Source organism: Plectropomus leopardus, chromosome 20 (genome assembly GCF_026936395.1).
Source record: "Plectropomus leopardus strain MGB_pleo_1.0 chromosome 20, ASM2693639v1, whole genome shotgun sequence".
Classification (NCBI taxonomy): domain Eukaryota; kingdom Metazoa; phylum Chordata; class Actinopteri; order Perciformes; family Serranidae; genus Plectropomus; species Plectropomus leopardus.
Genome location: NC_142195.1, coordinates 6,798,336 through 6,814,924, shown reverse-complemented (window position 1 = coordinate 6,814,924; position 16,589 = coordinate 6,798,336). Strand labels below are relative to the sequence as shown.

General features: G+C 41.1%; 1 protein-coding gene across 2 annotated transcripts in view; it reads right to left on the bottom strand.

Moving 5' to 3' along the window:
* The window catches only part of col5a1 (procollagen, type V, alpha 1), a 98,781-nt gene that overhangs the window by 31,273 nt on the left and 50,919 nt on the right, over positions 1–16,589 (bottom strand). For both annotated transcript variants that reach the window (XM_042508953.2, XM_042508952.2), the window contains exons 10-29: positions 16,105–16,146; positions 15,485–15,547; positions 15,305–15,379; positions 12,877–12,969; positions 12,343–12,399; positions 12,112–12,165; positions 11,844–11,897; positions 11,643–11,696; positions 11,468–11,521; positions 11,306–11,359; positions 10,818–10,862; positions 10,074–10,127; positions 9,534–9,578; positions 7,920–7,973; positions 7,791–7,835; positions 5,642–5,695; positions 4,511–4,555; positions 4,231–4,284; positions 2,452–2,496; positions 2,025–2,078 (exon numbers count right to left, since the gene is read on the bottom strand). In XM_042508953.2, coding sequence (XP_042364887.1) covers positions 2,025–2,078; positions 2,452–2,496; positions 4,231–4,284; positions 4,511–4,555; positions 5,642–5,695; positions 7,791–7,835; positions 7,920–7,973; positions 9,534–9,578; positions 10,074–10,127; positions 10,818–10,862; positions 11,306–11,359; positions 11,468–11,521; positions 11,643–11,696; positions 11,844–11,897; positions 12,112–12,165; positions 12,343–12,399; positions 12,877–12,969; positions 15,305–15,379; positions 15,485–15,547; positions 16,105–16,146 — 1,095 coding nt within the window. The remainder of the gene's footprint in view (positions 1–2,024; positions 2,079–2,451; positions 2,497–4,230; positions 4,285–4,510; positions 4,556–5,641; positions 5,696–7,790; positions 7,836–7,919; positions 7,974–9,533; positions 9,579–10,073; positions 10,128–10,817; positions 10,863–11,305; positions 11,360–11,467; positions 11,522–11,642; positions 11,697–11,843; positions 11,898–12,111; positions 12,166–12,342; positions 12,400–12,876; positions 12,970–15,304; positions 15,380–15,484; positions 15,548–16,104; positions 16,147–16,589) is intronic.

The window sequence follows — 16,589 nt, the reverse complement described above, 5'->3', positions numbered from 1 at the left end:
TTCAACCTGAACTCTATTTTCCCATTTTGTGTCTAGGTGACTTAGGGAGACAACAGTTTTTGACACTGGTCCAGTATTGAGCAAGACTGCTACTCTAGCAGCTGCAAAACAGGCTGCAAGAGGACATGTTCACACTTTCAATTTACGTCCACTGAAAGTGCTTTTTTTCCCACTGACAAGCTCAGGTTGTTATTCTGTTATTCTGTATGACAACATTTTAGAAAAGTTGCCTACAGAGAAAGACATCTGTGCTAAAGAGTAATATTTTTTTGTTTAACAAGAAACAGTCCTGAAATTGCCATCACAAAACCCCCCAGACTCCATTTGAATAAATAGTGATTTTAGCGTGTATAGAGCGAGCATTTTTTTCACAACTTATTGAGTGAATTTAAGGTTTATTTCAACCAAAATTAATTAAAGTTAGTAATTGCTGGAACAGTGAAAAGAAAATCCAAGACGATTTTTGTGAGTTATTTTTTTTTCTGTCAACTTTGAATTAAGTGTGTATTATAATAATTTAATAAAATGACTGGTTTGGCGATAGCAATTTTGATGGTGTTTCTGGCTAAACGAAAAGGATTGTACTCTTTAACAGAAAGGTCCATGTCTGTAGGGATACTTTCCATAATATTGTCAGGTACTTATAATAACTATCTGAGCCTGTCAGTAGCAGTCATTGTCTCCATTGGTCAGTTTAACACAAAAACAAGGGAAAATAGTGTCCAGGTTGAAAAATACAGATGTTATACTTTAAAATTTGAAACCTTATCAGGGGCATTAGCAGCAGAGACATGTTAAGTCTTCCAGTATATGAAGTATTGTCATGTCGTGTGCAACTTAACTTTTTTCTTGTAAACCAGAAAAGTCCATATATTCCAGGTAAGTCAAGTCACCCCTTCAAAACTGTTATTAGTGTAAAGTTGCGTAAAGAATCATGTAAAACTGTTTCCCTTGCTGCCTTTCCTTCTCAAAACAGTTAGCGATCCTATTATTGCGCCTCTCTGTAAGCGTGCTCCCCTTCTAGCAGGACACCCACAAAATGACAGAGTACAAACTTGCTCTGACAACCAGTCACTGCAGCGGAGACCCAGTGGTGTGTGAAAGGTATCTATAGTTAAAGGCTTGTGTCGAGTTGCACAAGCGAGCGAGTGTGCGCGCACGCTCCCACTCATGTACACATAAAACGGCATCAAGCAAACTGTACTTGACTCACACTTCCAAGCTCATCAAAGCGAACACTCTAAATTGAGCTCTCACACACAAACACGCACACTTTTCATAGGCATGCTTAAAAATGAGTCATTTAGATTCAAGTCCATGTGTGTCTCCTCCAGAACAGAGGGCCTCCTCAAATCCATGCTTTCATCTGGATCTGCTACATCTCCAGAGGCGAACAGGCTGGAGCCCCATGTCTCTCTCTCTCGGGTTTGAAGGGGTTTAGAGTGCCATTGATTTCTCCTTCCTTTCTGTACTCAGTTATAGACAGCCTGGTCAGGGATTGGGGGGATTGATGTTTGAAGTACGGGTTGGGGCGAGTTATGTTTCTCAGTCTAAAAAGAGTGTTTTCCGACTACTTGACATTGTAAATCCCTAATGCAGTTTGGAGGAGGAAGTTGTTCCCGGGTACACCTGTCAAACGTGCACTTCTTTCTCTAAGTTGTCGGGGTTAGGACTGACTGGAGAGTGGCAAAAGAAAGAGAAAAGGAATTGGAAACTGCTCAAGTAAACACACGCACAGACACAAACAGCTGGCAATAGGAGCAACACCTTATGCTTGCTCATTACCCACAATTCTACAGTAGTCACAGAGGTTTAGGCCATACAAGGCTAACATCTCAGGAGTGGCTCAGACTTTCACTTAGTTCAGATAGAGGTCATCCCCAACAAAACTAAACCCCCAAATGCTATTTTGAGTGCAGAATTTACAGTTGTCTAATTAGTTTAATTCATTTGAATGTTGTTTGCGGCACTTGCGATATGACTGACATGTACTGCTGAGTGCAATACAAACAAAAAAGCCTTACCCTGTCGCCCTTGATACCCATATCTCCCTTGAAGCCGGGGAATCCATCTTCTCCCTTGCAAGAGAATAAAGGAGACAAAGAGGTGTCGATGTAATGAAGGAGAAATAATGGGATAATACAGATGTTGAAAGCATTTGTGTTATTCATACAGAGACACACACTCAAAGACAAGCACACACACACACACACACACACACACACACAGATGCACAGTCTTGGCAAGATCCCCTGTTGCCATAGAAACTCTTGATAGCCCTTTTCTTTCTTCTGTACCAGCATCAATTTTACAGCATATCACTGAGATTATGATTAGCATGAAATATTTCATGCAAGATCACCACCTGTTAAGTATAATTCATCCAAATATGAAAATTTCTCTTCCTTTCACACAGGCACTTTCTCAGCCAATAAGTCGTAGCTCTCTTACCTTTTCACCCTTATGTCCTTTAAGACCACGGACACCGTCCGCTCCCTGTGATGCAAGAACAGACAGGTGTTACAGGCTGACAGGGTGCATGCTGGGCAAACAGGAGGGGTTGAATCGTAGAGCATTCAGTCTCAGCATGAGCCAAGAAGATATTGACCACCAACATGATGATTTAGTCTGTTCTTATTCACTGTCTGTACGTCTACGAGAAGGACGGAACCAGGATTTGTAGATAACCCACGTGATCATTAACGAGTAATTTGTATACAACCCATGGAATTTCCGAAGACTGTGATCACGAGAACAACGTGCTGACAGGAGTAAAGAGGCAAGTAGTATAAATAGCAAAAGTCTGCATTAGGACGCCGGTTGGGGTAGTGGATGGGTCAAACAAACACAGGACTTTCCCGATGGAGAGGAGTTTTTGTGCCTTGTAAAACAAAGTTAACTTTGAATTATGTTTTTGTTACATTGTCATCATGAACCTTTCTTTCCAACACCTAACCTACAGAACTTTACGTTAATACTTAACATGACAAGTCCCAACTATGGTTCTTTTCCCGAACCCAACCTGTGTTAATTTACTTGACTAAATCTTGTTAAACATACAGGAATTGAAATTGTGTTTCTCTCCATGCCCATAGTGCAAATAATATGATAAATAAATAATATAATAAATATAATTATAACTTTACATACTGTAACTGTACTTAAAATGACAATGCCCATGCTTGATTCGTCTGCTTAACCTAACCTAAGTAACTAAACATTCCTAAATTAACCTAGGTAACTTTATCTAAGTACGTTACGTTACATAATGTGATAATGTCCAACCATGCACTAACCTACTTGCTACACTGCATAAGGTGCATAACATGACAATGCCCAAACATGATACATTTCCTAAACCCAACCTGCATTAGTTTATTTGCCTAAACGTAAACTACGTAACTTTACATTTAGTACTTAACGTAATGATGCCTAACCATGGTTCTTTTCCTAAACCCAACCTACATAACTTTGTTTGCCCGTACCTTACCTACAAAATTTCATGCTAAGCACAAAGTACAAACTGCTGTATTAAGGATATGTTGGATTATGTTTTTTTCTTGCTTCTTTCTATCCAAATATGCAAATCAAGGGTTTGAAATCCTCACAACTACTTTTCTTGACCGTTCATCTCATCTTCCCAGAGAGTGCAGACACGTCAGAATTCAGCCATGTAACTAGGGGACTTTTAGCCAGAAGTCAAGCCTCTTGTGTGATCCCCAGTCTCAGTGGAAGTTTTAATGATTGGATCAATCAAGTCTTCTTGCAAAAATTTTATTTGATGGGATTTCTTTTGTCTTGGTTTTCTCAGCTACTGAAGACAAGGCCATGCGCCTTGAGCCATCACCGGCCTTTGCAACTAACCTTAGCACCACCTTATGTGAGCATAGTGATATAAGATCTGAAAAGATGACTTTTCTGTCTTAAGCTTTGCCTCACTGAGATAGTTTTTATGTCTCTGTGACAAAAGCAGAGGCCGTTTAGAGAGTTTCTCGTTTAAAGGAAGATAATTTAGCAGCAAACTAGGGCTTTTTACTAGTTAAACAAAAGCTTTTTATGAATTCACACTTGGTTGTTGGACAAACCTTGAAAATAATAAGACAGATTTTTCTTCAGAGGCATTTTAATTAGATAATGGGCAACTATTAGCCCATAACAATTGTTAATTGCAGTGTATCCCTACCTGATGATATCACAAATGAATTTATTAGTGCTTGATAATCATCTCACCTTCACGCCTCGGGGACCGGGGTAACCAATGGGTCCTTGAGGGCCAGCAGGGCCCTGGGGAGAGAGATTTTTAACGTGAGCTTGTAGCACACACAATTACAGCACACACATGCACCCACACTGCTAATGTTATCTGCATTAATGCAAAATGTTTTATGCAAATGAATCTGATCTAGGACAAAGGGAGGGAATGAAACTTAAAAAAAAGCTTAAATAATTTCAGAAAAGCACAAATGCAAGCCTCAAAAGTAAGAGAAGCAGAGACAGAAATGAAACTTACCATGTGCCCTTTCTCTCCGGGAGGCCCCTCCTTTCCGGGGTGACCCTGTGAATTATTAAGAGAAATATTATTGCATCTCATTTCAGGATAATTACCACCATAAATACTACAACACCCCGTATAACTAAGGGATTGAGTTGTTAAACTGTGGGAGGACGTATCAAAATGGAAAATTGAAATAAGGGCCTTTAAGGTTCAATCTCATTTGGGATTTTTAACCTTTACACACAAGTGTTATAAAGGGCATTACCGGCTATTACTGGGCTCTAAAAGCCAATACTGCGGTTTTGGACATCACAATACATCATGCACATAATGTATATGTGTGCGTACAAACGCACAATGTAGACGACACAAAAACACACATCTAATATGGACGACCGGTAAAAAGAAAAGAAAATGGAAGGAAACTGATTGCCTTCTCATGAGACAAAGCAGCTCCTCAGAGCCTCTTATGGGTTTTTAGTGACGTGAAAAGATGGAGAAGGAAATAGATACTAGTGAGGACAGAAATGAGGGACAAGGAGGGAGCACTGAGACTGAGAGAGAGAATATACTGTAGTTGATGGAAGAGGCAACAAATGGATGAATAAAAAAAGCTCAGTGTGTGGATTGAGAGCTATTTCTATTCTAAAAAGCCTATGAAACCCATTGAAAGACCAGGAGACACTGTATTGTGTTCGCTCTCCTCTCCTCCTCCATCTCTCTCCTGTCTTTAAACAAATCCCTCATTTTCTACACGTCTATGTGTGTGTTTCTCCTTCGCTACAGTTATTCATATCTCACAGCTCTCTCTCGTCTCCGTCTCTCTTAGGTGCCACCTGGTGCCTTCTGAGACACACCTGCCGATAGCGCAGGTGTCTCCTTGTGCAAAGATGGGAAGAGAGTGTTTGCATGTGTGTGGGCGGGTTGTTCCACTGTTACACAGCTGTGTTAATGTGTTGTATCGCACATATGTTTCAGCCACATTATTATGTCTGCGTGTTTTGAGTGTGAAGTGTTTTTACATTAAATTGTGATGTACTACTTCGAAAATGTTGTTTCTAACAGTTAGGGCAATTATAATTTGCATTTTAAAAACACAGAACAGGAGACAGAGCATTTCTTTGGGTGTGTGGTAAATAAACTCACTGGTGGACCATCAGCTCCTGGCATTCCTGGCAAACCTGGCTTCCCAGTAGGACCCTAGATGGAAGACAAGAGAAGAAGGTGTTAGGGCAAATAAGACATCACAGAACAAAACAGCACACAGCAATCGAAGGTTAGAGGTATTACAGAAGTCTGTGAAAACAAGACTCAAGGGGCTTTAACACTACCGTGCAGTTACCTGCCGCCTCCAGTCATTTCAATGGGGGGAAGGCGGCAGAGAGAAAGCGGTTGCGAACACAGCAGTAGAGGTATGAAGCAGTTGCCGCCCACATGAACATGCACAGATTATGCTCTGCTGCTCAGACTTTACCGAGTTGAATTTCTGGCGGTTGCCCAAATAGCGGGTATCAGTGGAGCAGAAAGAGGACAAGATGGGGGTGCTGATAATGTTGGCATCTAAATAACCGGACTTACAGTGCTAGAAACTTGGACAACCAGAAGAAAAACTGGACCTGGAATAACATTTCTACCAAACTTCACATAACTATTAAATGTAAAACTATGTTGAAATTTTTGGTATTTTCATTTTTTTCTATTGTCTTTCTACAGTATACAGCTACAAGCTATCTTGCACTTCTGCAAATAATGTTCATCACAGCACCTGCCTCTCATCACAGCTAAGGACGGCATTTAAAAATGTTTTGTTTTTTTTGGGGAACGCTTTTACAGGTAGGCAGCTGTCAGGACAGTTGACACACCAAGCCAACAAATGGCCGTTGGTCAATGTTGGGCCGTCAATGAGTGTCTGTTGCTCTAGTCACTCCGGTTTGTCTATTGGCCCTCGTCTACTTTCTTTCCACAGAGTCAGCATGTCGAACCAGCGTCACAGACAGCAGAGCTCAACAAGAATTAAATCACCCTAAATGGCAGTTCAGCTCAGCGCAGGAAAAGAGAAATGGAAGCAAGGAAAGTCAACAAAGAGCATAAGTCAAGAGAGAATGAGATCAAAACAAACTTAGTATATAAGGTAAATTTGTTTTTCTTAAGTCATTTAGCTCTTTAGCGGGAACGTTTCTTGATGGTTTGTGATGTTGTTCATTGGCGCACGGTAAATATGCTGTTTTCTTTCAACATTGGATTGTGTTTTTAATGTGGTAACTGGCGTCAAGACAATCTTCTGGTTTCCCAATTTGATCGACAATTACAGACTACTGCCATCTGCTGGTGTGGAAGGGTATCTCGTTTCATGCAGGTGCAGAACTTGTTGATTGTCGGTTGTTGTCTTTGCAGTGTGTTCATGTGCAACTTCAGGGGACAACACAGTCTGCTTTGTTGCAGCTAGTTCTCTGGTTTGGTGTGTCTATGCCTTTATACAACCAGAAGAAAAACCAGGCCCGGGTAACATTTATTAAGATAACTGGTAAACTGTAGAAATATGTAAAAATCTTTGGTAATTTTAGTGATTTCTGTTGTCTTGCTACAGTATGCAGCTACAGACTAACTATCGCTTTCGCCACTGATGTTCACTGTTAATACACTTTGCTTTGTTGGGGAATGCTGTTGCAGGTTGGCTGAAGTCAAGACAGTTGACGTGTGGCAGTGTGGAAGCAGCTTAAGAGTCCACAGCCATGCTTACAGCTCTGTGACGCTTTACTTACGCACGGTGATGTTTTGAGCTAAATGCTAATGCCAGAATCTTGGGACCATTATTTTTGAATGAACAACTACTACTCTTTATTCCATTCTACTTTGCCTCATCAAATACCACAGCCTTCTTGTGTTTCATTCATAATCCAGAGACACACTATAACTACATAATTCACTCTCAAATTCCTGTTCAATAATAAACTGAATACCTTCCATATAAACTGGCAAATGTGATTTTGCTGAAATTGGATTAAAATGTATCAGGATTAAAATCTGTCTGCACTGTCTACTCGGCACTATTTGGTCCTGCGTTGGGGACGGGGACGCGTTTGCATAATAGTGTGATAAGCATTTGGAACTGAATAAGATAGCAACTTGGCTTTCAGCTCATGCAAATGAATGAGACAATTTCCAGCAATTTCATAGATTTTGGGCCTGTGTTTATTAACATTTTATCAAGCTGGCACTTTTTTTTCTATGAGTTTGCAGAAATGGCATGTTTCACAATATGTTATTGTTATTCGGTGATCATGTGATATCTTACCTTCTCTCCTGGAGGTCCGATGGCTCCTTGGGGCCCTGGGAGTCCCTGTGGAGAGGACATAAAACGCTCAGTACATTTTATTGGATGGATGACAGAAAACTCTGATGTCACACAAACTGTGTCACTGACCTGAGCACCTGGGTTGCCTTGCTGTCCAGGAGGTCCTGGCTCTCCTTGAGGTCCCTGTAGAGAAATGAAGTTAATTTTAGAAACCTCATTATAAATGCAGAGATTGATCACTTTATTTACTTGAGTAAAACCTCCCATGTAAAGGTAAGAGTGATTTGTTGCTCCATATGGTTCATTAAAAGTGAAATGTTGCTCTCAACAGAAATAAATCAGAAGCTGTCCAACAGCACCCCACTGCATTATTACCTTATTACCAGCCTCTCCTCTTTCTCCTTCTGTGTTTGTTACATTCTCCTATCTATTCACATAGACAGGGTGCGGATGCCCAACCTGAACCCAGGACCCGACAGGCCAGGCTGGGTTCGGACAAATATTTGGCCTACTTGACGTGTTGCTTCAAGTTCCTTTTCATGAAAACATAGACTAAAAATAAATTAAAATGATGGAACTACTGTTTGTGCTGGGCTACTTCTTTCTCTGTGTTGGGGTTTTTTATTTACATTTATTGTTTATAAATGTTTATATCCTTATTTATAACGAATGAAGGCAAACTAAGTGCCTCAGCTTACATAAAAGACGTCAGGCTCAGGACGGTTTTGACTGTGAATGTGATTTAAAGCTTGTTTTGTTTGCAAATCAGCATTAATTTTATCAAAGCTGACTATACGACTGTACATGCACCAAGTTAACCAAGCTAGCAGCTAATGTTTGGGTTATCTCCACCTTCTCGTCTAGCTATAGTCACTTCTGACTCCAGAAATCCTAATATCAGGGAGGTGCTTGATAGCCTCCCGGATCCGTCGTTTGAGGATTCATTTTCATATCATATCATTTGTATCATTTGTTTGTTTTTACTGTAATTCTATTATGTTGGTTATTCTGTACACACATTTATTATACATCTCTTTGTCCAGTAAAGGGAATCCCTTCTCAGTTGCTCTTCCTGTGGTTTCTTCCTTTAAGGATTTTGATAGGGGAGTTTTTCCTCATCAAAAGTGAGGGTCAAAAAGGACAGACAGTCAAATTTGTGGTTTGAGATCTTGCGCCAAATAAATAAAAAATGACTTAAGTTATACCTAAACAAGCAAATAGTACAACATCTTGCTCTAGCTCAAGGTAGAAACAGCACGCATTCTCATTTGTACTCTCCTAATGACAGAACCTGTTGAACTACAAACACAAAACACCTTCCATCTCACATAACTGGCAATCAATTACGTTGCCTCAGTCCAAGCGTCAAGGGAAAGCTGTTGATCTTCCATCTCTACCTAGCTGGAATGTTCCCAACAGACAAGACGAGCTGCTCCAGCCAGGTATTCTCTCATTACGGTCAGTTGCTACGAGAAATTGACCTGGAATGGTACAACTGCCCGTGGTGGACTGCTCAAATGAATCTAAACACAGCCGGGCTATTCTTCATTATCTGCTAAGTATCCTGTGATTGGACTGCTGTGTGTGTGTTTGGGTGTGAGTGTAAGAGAGAGGGAGGGCTCATGGGGCGATAAAATGGATTTAAGGATAAAATAAAGAGCATTTTTAGACTCTGTGACAGCTCTGTGTGTGTGTGTTGTGTCTGGGAATTTTTTCAGTCTAATCAACTCCAGCTTCACTTACAATGTTTCCTTTGGGTCCAGGGTGGCCATCCATTCCAGTAACGCCCTACAACAGATGACATGAACACAACATTTAGCATATATCAGCAGTAAATCTGTAATAAACTGAAAAAGTGTATTGTGTGAACTTTAAGCTATTGAATCTTATTTTGAGCTACAGACAGATTTAAAAAACACCTTTTGCATCTGCGCCGTGTGAATTTGAGCGTGTGACATGTTTTATGTGATATCCTGCATCAGTTCAAAATAAGCTACTTGATTGATGCTCACTGTCCATGTTAAATTAAATCTGTTGAAACAATATAAACATTAGGCTTTAAGCTTTGCTCCACTGTCAACATTTGTCTGAAACACTGAAGTTAAACTCAATAAGGTATGCCACTCTTTGTGTATGCTGTCTGAAATATATTGAGTTTGGTATTTCCCTGTGGGCGTTGTTTGCAGCATCTTTTGTTCTATGAGACTGTGGGAAAAGAAAAACAGTAAATCTATTGTAATAGCATGGATATGAAAAGGTGAGAGGACGGTACAGGGGACTCACAGGGGGTCCAGGAGGTCCCTGAGGTCCTTTTGGTCCCAGCAAACCACGGGGCCCCTGGGGAAAAAAGGGAAGGGAAAAGAGATTGAGAAATCACACCTGTGAAAGAATTGATGAATTATTAAACACATTCACCTAAATCAAGTTTCAGAATTATACTTCTGGAAACAACCTGACTTCCCAAATGTCCTTGAGGATATTCTACTGAGTCAGATTGTGAGGGAAAGCTGAAACCCCCTCTCTTTACTACACATTAATTCCCCACAGCTATGCCTATCAAACATTGCTTTGAATTTTTGTGCTTTGCCTTTCAGCTACAGTTACCTAACAAGACCCATTGTCCTTCAAACTAATGTAGCACACCCTGGTGGACAAAATAAGTCATAACAGCAGATATCTGGTGATTTCTCCTTCCCTGTCTTTCTCCCCTTCCGTGGGGAATATCCTGCCTGGGAGTGTGGGAGGCTATTATAACAAGCTTGATGTGAGCTGCCTGCATTTCTCACCTCCAAAGCTTCTCTTGTATAGATGAGGCACACACAAAGCCTCATCAGAATACACTTTCCAGCAATATAATGCTAAAAAATAAATTTGCATTTCTATGAACGTGAACAGCGGTTACAGGCTGCGCATGATATATTATCAGTTCATTTGATTTTTGCTAACAATATGGCGTGATGAAAGCAGGCCCTCTCAGTTCTATCATACTATCTCTCAGTGTTAATGGTAATACATGCGATCACTCACTGGTTCACCAGGAAGTCCCCTGGGTCCGATCTCTCCATCATCTCCCTGGGAAAGAGAGAGAACGGGTCAGAAAGTGGAACAGGCAGTGAATGGTAATGGAGGGAGAAGCGAGCGTGTGTGTGCGAGGATCGAGAGATAATGGGAAGGCACAAAGAAAAAGCTGGGAAAGAGGGGATCAGGTTGCATCAGCTGTGGGTAATGAGGATGGTGAGGGAGATTAGAAGCAGATGAAGGTGTGCAGAGATCAAAAAATATTAAGGAGAACATTGAGTGAGAGAGGGGAGGCAGGGAGGGCAAGGTGAAGTGACAAAAAGGCGAGTTTGGAAAGAGGAAGAAGTTCAGCACAGAGCAATTTCTGTATTTCTGCAGTGTAACAGTATCAGATAAGGGGTGAGATACATCAGACACAAGCACTCACACTATTTCTTGGAAAAAAAAAAAGAAAAACTGAAAAAGAGAGGTGTGAAATTGCAAGTTTTCTCCATTACCCTTTCTCCATCCTCTCCAGTAGCACCAGGAGGTCCAGTCGGGCCAGGTTCACCCTATGACAGCAAACATTTAGATTTAACAGTGGCACACATCAAAACCAATTCTCACACATACACACTAGACAAAAAACACACTTTTAATGGCAGCACAAAAGGACTTACTCTGTGTCCTTTTTCACCAGGAAGTCCGGCCAGGCCATCAAACCCTCTGTCTCCCTGCAGAGCAAAGAAAAATCAGGTTGCATGCCTCTTGTACAGGCTTCAAAAACACACTCTTAAACTGGCATTCTGAAATGTGTCACACTGAAGTGCATTATGACTATGGTAGACACAGTACCTTGGGTCCAGACTGTCCCGGCATGCCCCTGGCACCATCAGCTCCAGGACGACCCTATAAAAATAACAACAGTTACATAACATGTCAGACATCTCTGTGAATATACTATGAGGACTAGAATATGCCTGGCTTCTAAATCAGCACTACGAAAAGTATAAGAGCACAAAGTGACATGTTGCGTGCTATGTGTGTCACGTTTACCCTTCTGCCAGGCTTTCCAGAGGGTCCGGGGGCTCCCAGAGGTCCACGTGGTCCCTGAAACAAAAACACTGATTAAACTCAAAAGCATTTTTTCTTTACATTTCCATCTTGAAATTGTCACACTAAAACAAGAAAAGCTGGATATTGCTCTACTTTACAACAGCAAATTAAATAATATATATATTTAAAGATTTCAGTGGGATTTGTTTTGATTTAGTTTTTTCTGATAAATTGTAAAAACAAAATTTCACATTCGTGTATCTTGTACCTGAGGACCTGCCTCTCCAGACTCTCCCTTGAGTCCTGATACACCAGGAGGACCCTGAGAGGAAAAATAAAGAAGATTTAATGGACACTGAACCAATACTAGCTTTTAACTCAGCTACAAACTGTTTGTGTATTCATTTTGTGTACAACAATAGCTGCTGATCAAATTTTTGATGTAAAATGTCTATTGATTTTGAGTCCGCTTGCCGTGAGGTGATTTGAAAATACGTACCAGAGGGCCGGGTCTGCCAGTCAAACCCATCGGACCTGTAGGGCCACGCATAGCCAGCTGAACACAGGAGGAAAAAAAATAGTAATATGATGAAAATAAAAATATATAAAAGGATAAAATATTCAAAGCTGTTGTACATGTAGCTGATGTATCATTAAATATAACATGGATTCATGCATTTGCATGTGTGTGTGCTGCAAGTGTGTTTGTGTCTGTTCATGTGTTGCGTGTGTGTGTGTGTGTGTGTGTGTGTAATTATATATGAATAATGCATGTTTGTGAGCAACCACAGGGTAATAAAACGTAACACTGAAATAAGAAAATGCAATACTGATGAAAATAAAGGAGAAAAGGAGAAAAACAGGATTAAAACAATTAATTCAAATATGCCAAAGAGGAATACAATAGAAAAAAAATAAGACAGAGTAAAACATGTTTCAACAGGAGAAGCAAATTTGAGAATGAAGAGAAAAAAATACATTACTACAGTATATACAGAATAATACTGCAGTGTGTTTATGTGTGAACTGTTACCCTAGCCTGCTGCATGATGGCTTGCATCTGGGCCTCCTGTGCTGATACAGCAGGTCCCTTCTGTCCCGCGTCACCTCCACCACTCATTCTGAACTATGGAGGGAATAAGAGATTGGTGAGACTTCGCTGCAGTAAAGATACCAGCACACAGGAGGCAGTGGCAAAACATAATAGCCGAGAAAAATGTGGAATAACTAAAGTTTCTTGCAGCAAAATAAATATTTTAGTTGAAACCTATTCCCAACAACGTGTTCAATATTTCTTTTATACGATGTCCCAGCTCAGAAACTATGCAACAGATGTGGAACTAAGCATCAGCCTCCAGCTGACACACCAGCACCATTGGAGGGCTGCCTCTGCAGGATGCGAACTCCCGAATTCTACTGGCATCTGGTGGTATTAAGCCTGCATTGCAACCATAGGTGAATATCCAGGCTTGTGGTGCAACACAGGTTTGCTTGGGCCAAGCATCTCGGGTTGGGTTACATAGCACAGTCCTCAGGAGGCTGACGGTCGGTTGGTTTACAGATGCACGGCAACGCAACAGTGAAATACTGAGCAGGATTGTTACCATCACAGAAACATCGTTACCAAGAAGCAAAATACAAACAGTTGATTCAGTACATCATGGCTGAGTCAGATCTGCTGCAGCTCACCCACCATAAACCAAATTTATCTGGAGCAAATCTATCGTGCAAATCCCACGGTTTCTTCTTCAGACTACACTTGTGCTGAGTTTGATTAAATATTGGCCCTTCCCTTTGCTATCTTGGTCACAATCAAATATATGCAGATATTTCTGTTTTTCCTGCCAATCTGTGAGCCTTTTGGTCTGTCTTTGTTTCTTTTTCTTTTCATCTTTTTCACGCATTTCATCTTTCCTTCTCCAATATGCATTTCTATGCATCACTGGACCTTGAACAAAATGTTCTGCAACATCAAATTGTTGACTGGGGAAGCCAGAAAGAAAGACGAACACTGATGGAAACTACATTATTTCTTTTCACACACCACCAACTTATGGTAGAGCATGATGTCCAGAGAAAATAAAGAGAGGATGCATCACAAGTTATTGGACCATTTATGCAAAAACACAGTGCTACGATTCACCTTGTTATGTTTATTCCACAATTTTAACACCAAGTCCTTTGCTTGAAAAAAGGGTGAAACAACAATGCATGTTTCCCATTAGCCTCGGAGCTCAAGGATCAGATTTCAAGCTGTGCTTTCTGCCAGTGGATACGCCAGAATGGCTTGAGTTCCTGTCCAGACAGACACAGCTCTGTGAACCCCTGAAACCACAACTTCACATCTGTACAACTAATCAGCTCCAACAGCGGCGGGATCAGACATCTTCCAAGTACAAGGAAAAGAGAGTAAAAAAGGTAGAATGCGTAGGAAGTTGTTAGCACGGCTGTGTGCAAGTGTCGGTATTGAATCATTGGACACAGCTGAAGCTACAGAGAGAACTGACGGTGTTGCTTTGCTTCCTGTCTAAAGCTAGACGACTTCCTGGAAAGACACACGATAGGATAGCTTAAATTTTGAGCTGAAAAATGTGGAATAAGTTAAAGCTATGCAGGAAGAAAGTCTGAGTTTACGGAAAGGGGTGTCATACTGGGGGGCACAGTGGCTCTGATTACTCAGTGCCCAAACAGGAGGGCAGGGAGTTTGAAAAGCCTGGAATGAAAAGTTTTGTTTTTATTTCTATGCAATCAGTGTGAAAACTAAATTAAAACTGGATGAATAAATAAGCTGGAAGAAAGGAGCTTGTTTAAAAAAAATAGCGGAAGATTCCTGCGGCACATCTCATCCCTTAAAGGCTTAAAATGGTTTGGTCCGCCCCTGCACAAGGATCTCTAAACACAGTTAAAGCCGAGTAAGTGACTGCTTGTGCTTCCGGAGCAAAAAGAAATTAATCAAAGGAAAGAGAAAGAAAGCAATCTGACTTTTTAAACATTTTAAAGGTGCATAAATGAGACATGAAACAAGAGTGGAAAGGCCAGGGGGGGGGCGGAGATTAAGTATGCATAGGGCCCAGAATTTGGGGCTACACCCCTGTTCATGGGGTCAAAACTGAGAGTAAGCACACCAGGTGGAGAGAGGCGCGAGCTCACTAACTACACATACCACAAGGGGCTGCTAAAGCACGCATTTTCATAGCAAAATATTTGTAAAGGACCGGTCCATCAATAAGCTTTCAAAGGAAACCCCCTTCATTCCACTACAGTGTGTAAACCACATGTCAGAGCTATTGATAAAACAGTGTTAGATGCATCATACTTGGCTTTAAACAAGAATGAACATGGATATAGCGCCACATGGAAAACATTTTAGCGCTTTAAGCAGGGGTAAACATGAAAACACACAGCACTTCCTATTTTTAATTCTTTTTTTTTTTTTTTTTAAACAGTTGTTATTTACTTACAGGCAGCATCAGCACAGTTCCAGGGGGTCCTGGCAGACCATCAGCACCAGGAAGACCAGGACGACCCGGAGGACCCTTAGATTGAAAGTAACAGAAAGTATGAGTACACACACTGACAGAAATGTGGTTAGTTTCTGTGTTTCTAGAGCTTTAAAAATCAGTGTGACAATTTCTACACACCCTCTCTCCAGAATCTCCAGGACTGCCTGGTGGGCCAGAAGCACCTGGGGGTCCGGGGAGACCCTATGTTAAGCAAAAAGATCTCATTTTACACATATAATACATACATAATGCATCACGAAGATCATATTTGCTCCACTAAAAGTTCTCGCCTTCATCTCGCAAAGTGGTCACACATGGGAGAAAGGAATGCATGAGGCAATACGGGACTGCTTGTCGAGTTGTAAATCCTTTGTGACGCGCTCTTTATTTGTCTATAGCTCAGCGCTTGAGCGGCTGGCCTCTGTGGGACTCCATCTGCAGGGTGTCAAGAGCAACTGTGTCGGAAAAAAGCCGTCCTAGATAAATAATTAAGTTCTTCAGCATCTGGGCAAGTCCATATCACTTCGGGGGGAACTGTTGTGGCCACTCCCTTTGCATTACAAATCAGGCAGCCGGGGATTTTTCAGAGTAAAAACATGAATTTTCCTATCTAAAGGACACAGCATGCACAGACTCGAAGAACGGGTGACATCAACTGTTCTCAGCTTTTATTCATACACAGAGATGACAGAAAAATGATAAAATGAGGACAAGAAAAAGAGGAAAAAGAGAAAGTAAAGAGACAGGATTTGACTTACTGTTGGCCCTTCAGGCCCAGGCGGACCCTCCACTAACATTCCCTAAAAACACACAAGCACAGAAATCATCAGTTACCACAAGCGTCCCCACAGCTATGTCATGGCCTCATTCATCAGCATTTGCATGCCATGATCTCACAGTGTACAGATGCTGCCCACAAGCGTTTAATGTGTTCATTAAGACACTGCTTAAGTTTAAAGGAGGTAAGTGTACATAAATACATGTCCCAACACACCTGCCTATCAAGCTTCCATCTCTTTGCTAACTTAATGTACATTCCTGCCTGTCATTTCATTTACGCTTGCCATCAAATCGACGGAGAAAAAGGAGGATGAATGACCGCAGAGTCAGAAAGGTAGAGACGCCCTGAGGTGCTCTCCTACCTGGACAAGCTGAGGGAGGTATTAATGAAATCAAAGTTATAATTGATTTGTACGCACTGTCAGATGAAATATTTGATCATGCATGCAATGTAAAGCCTGTT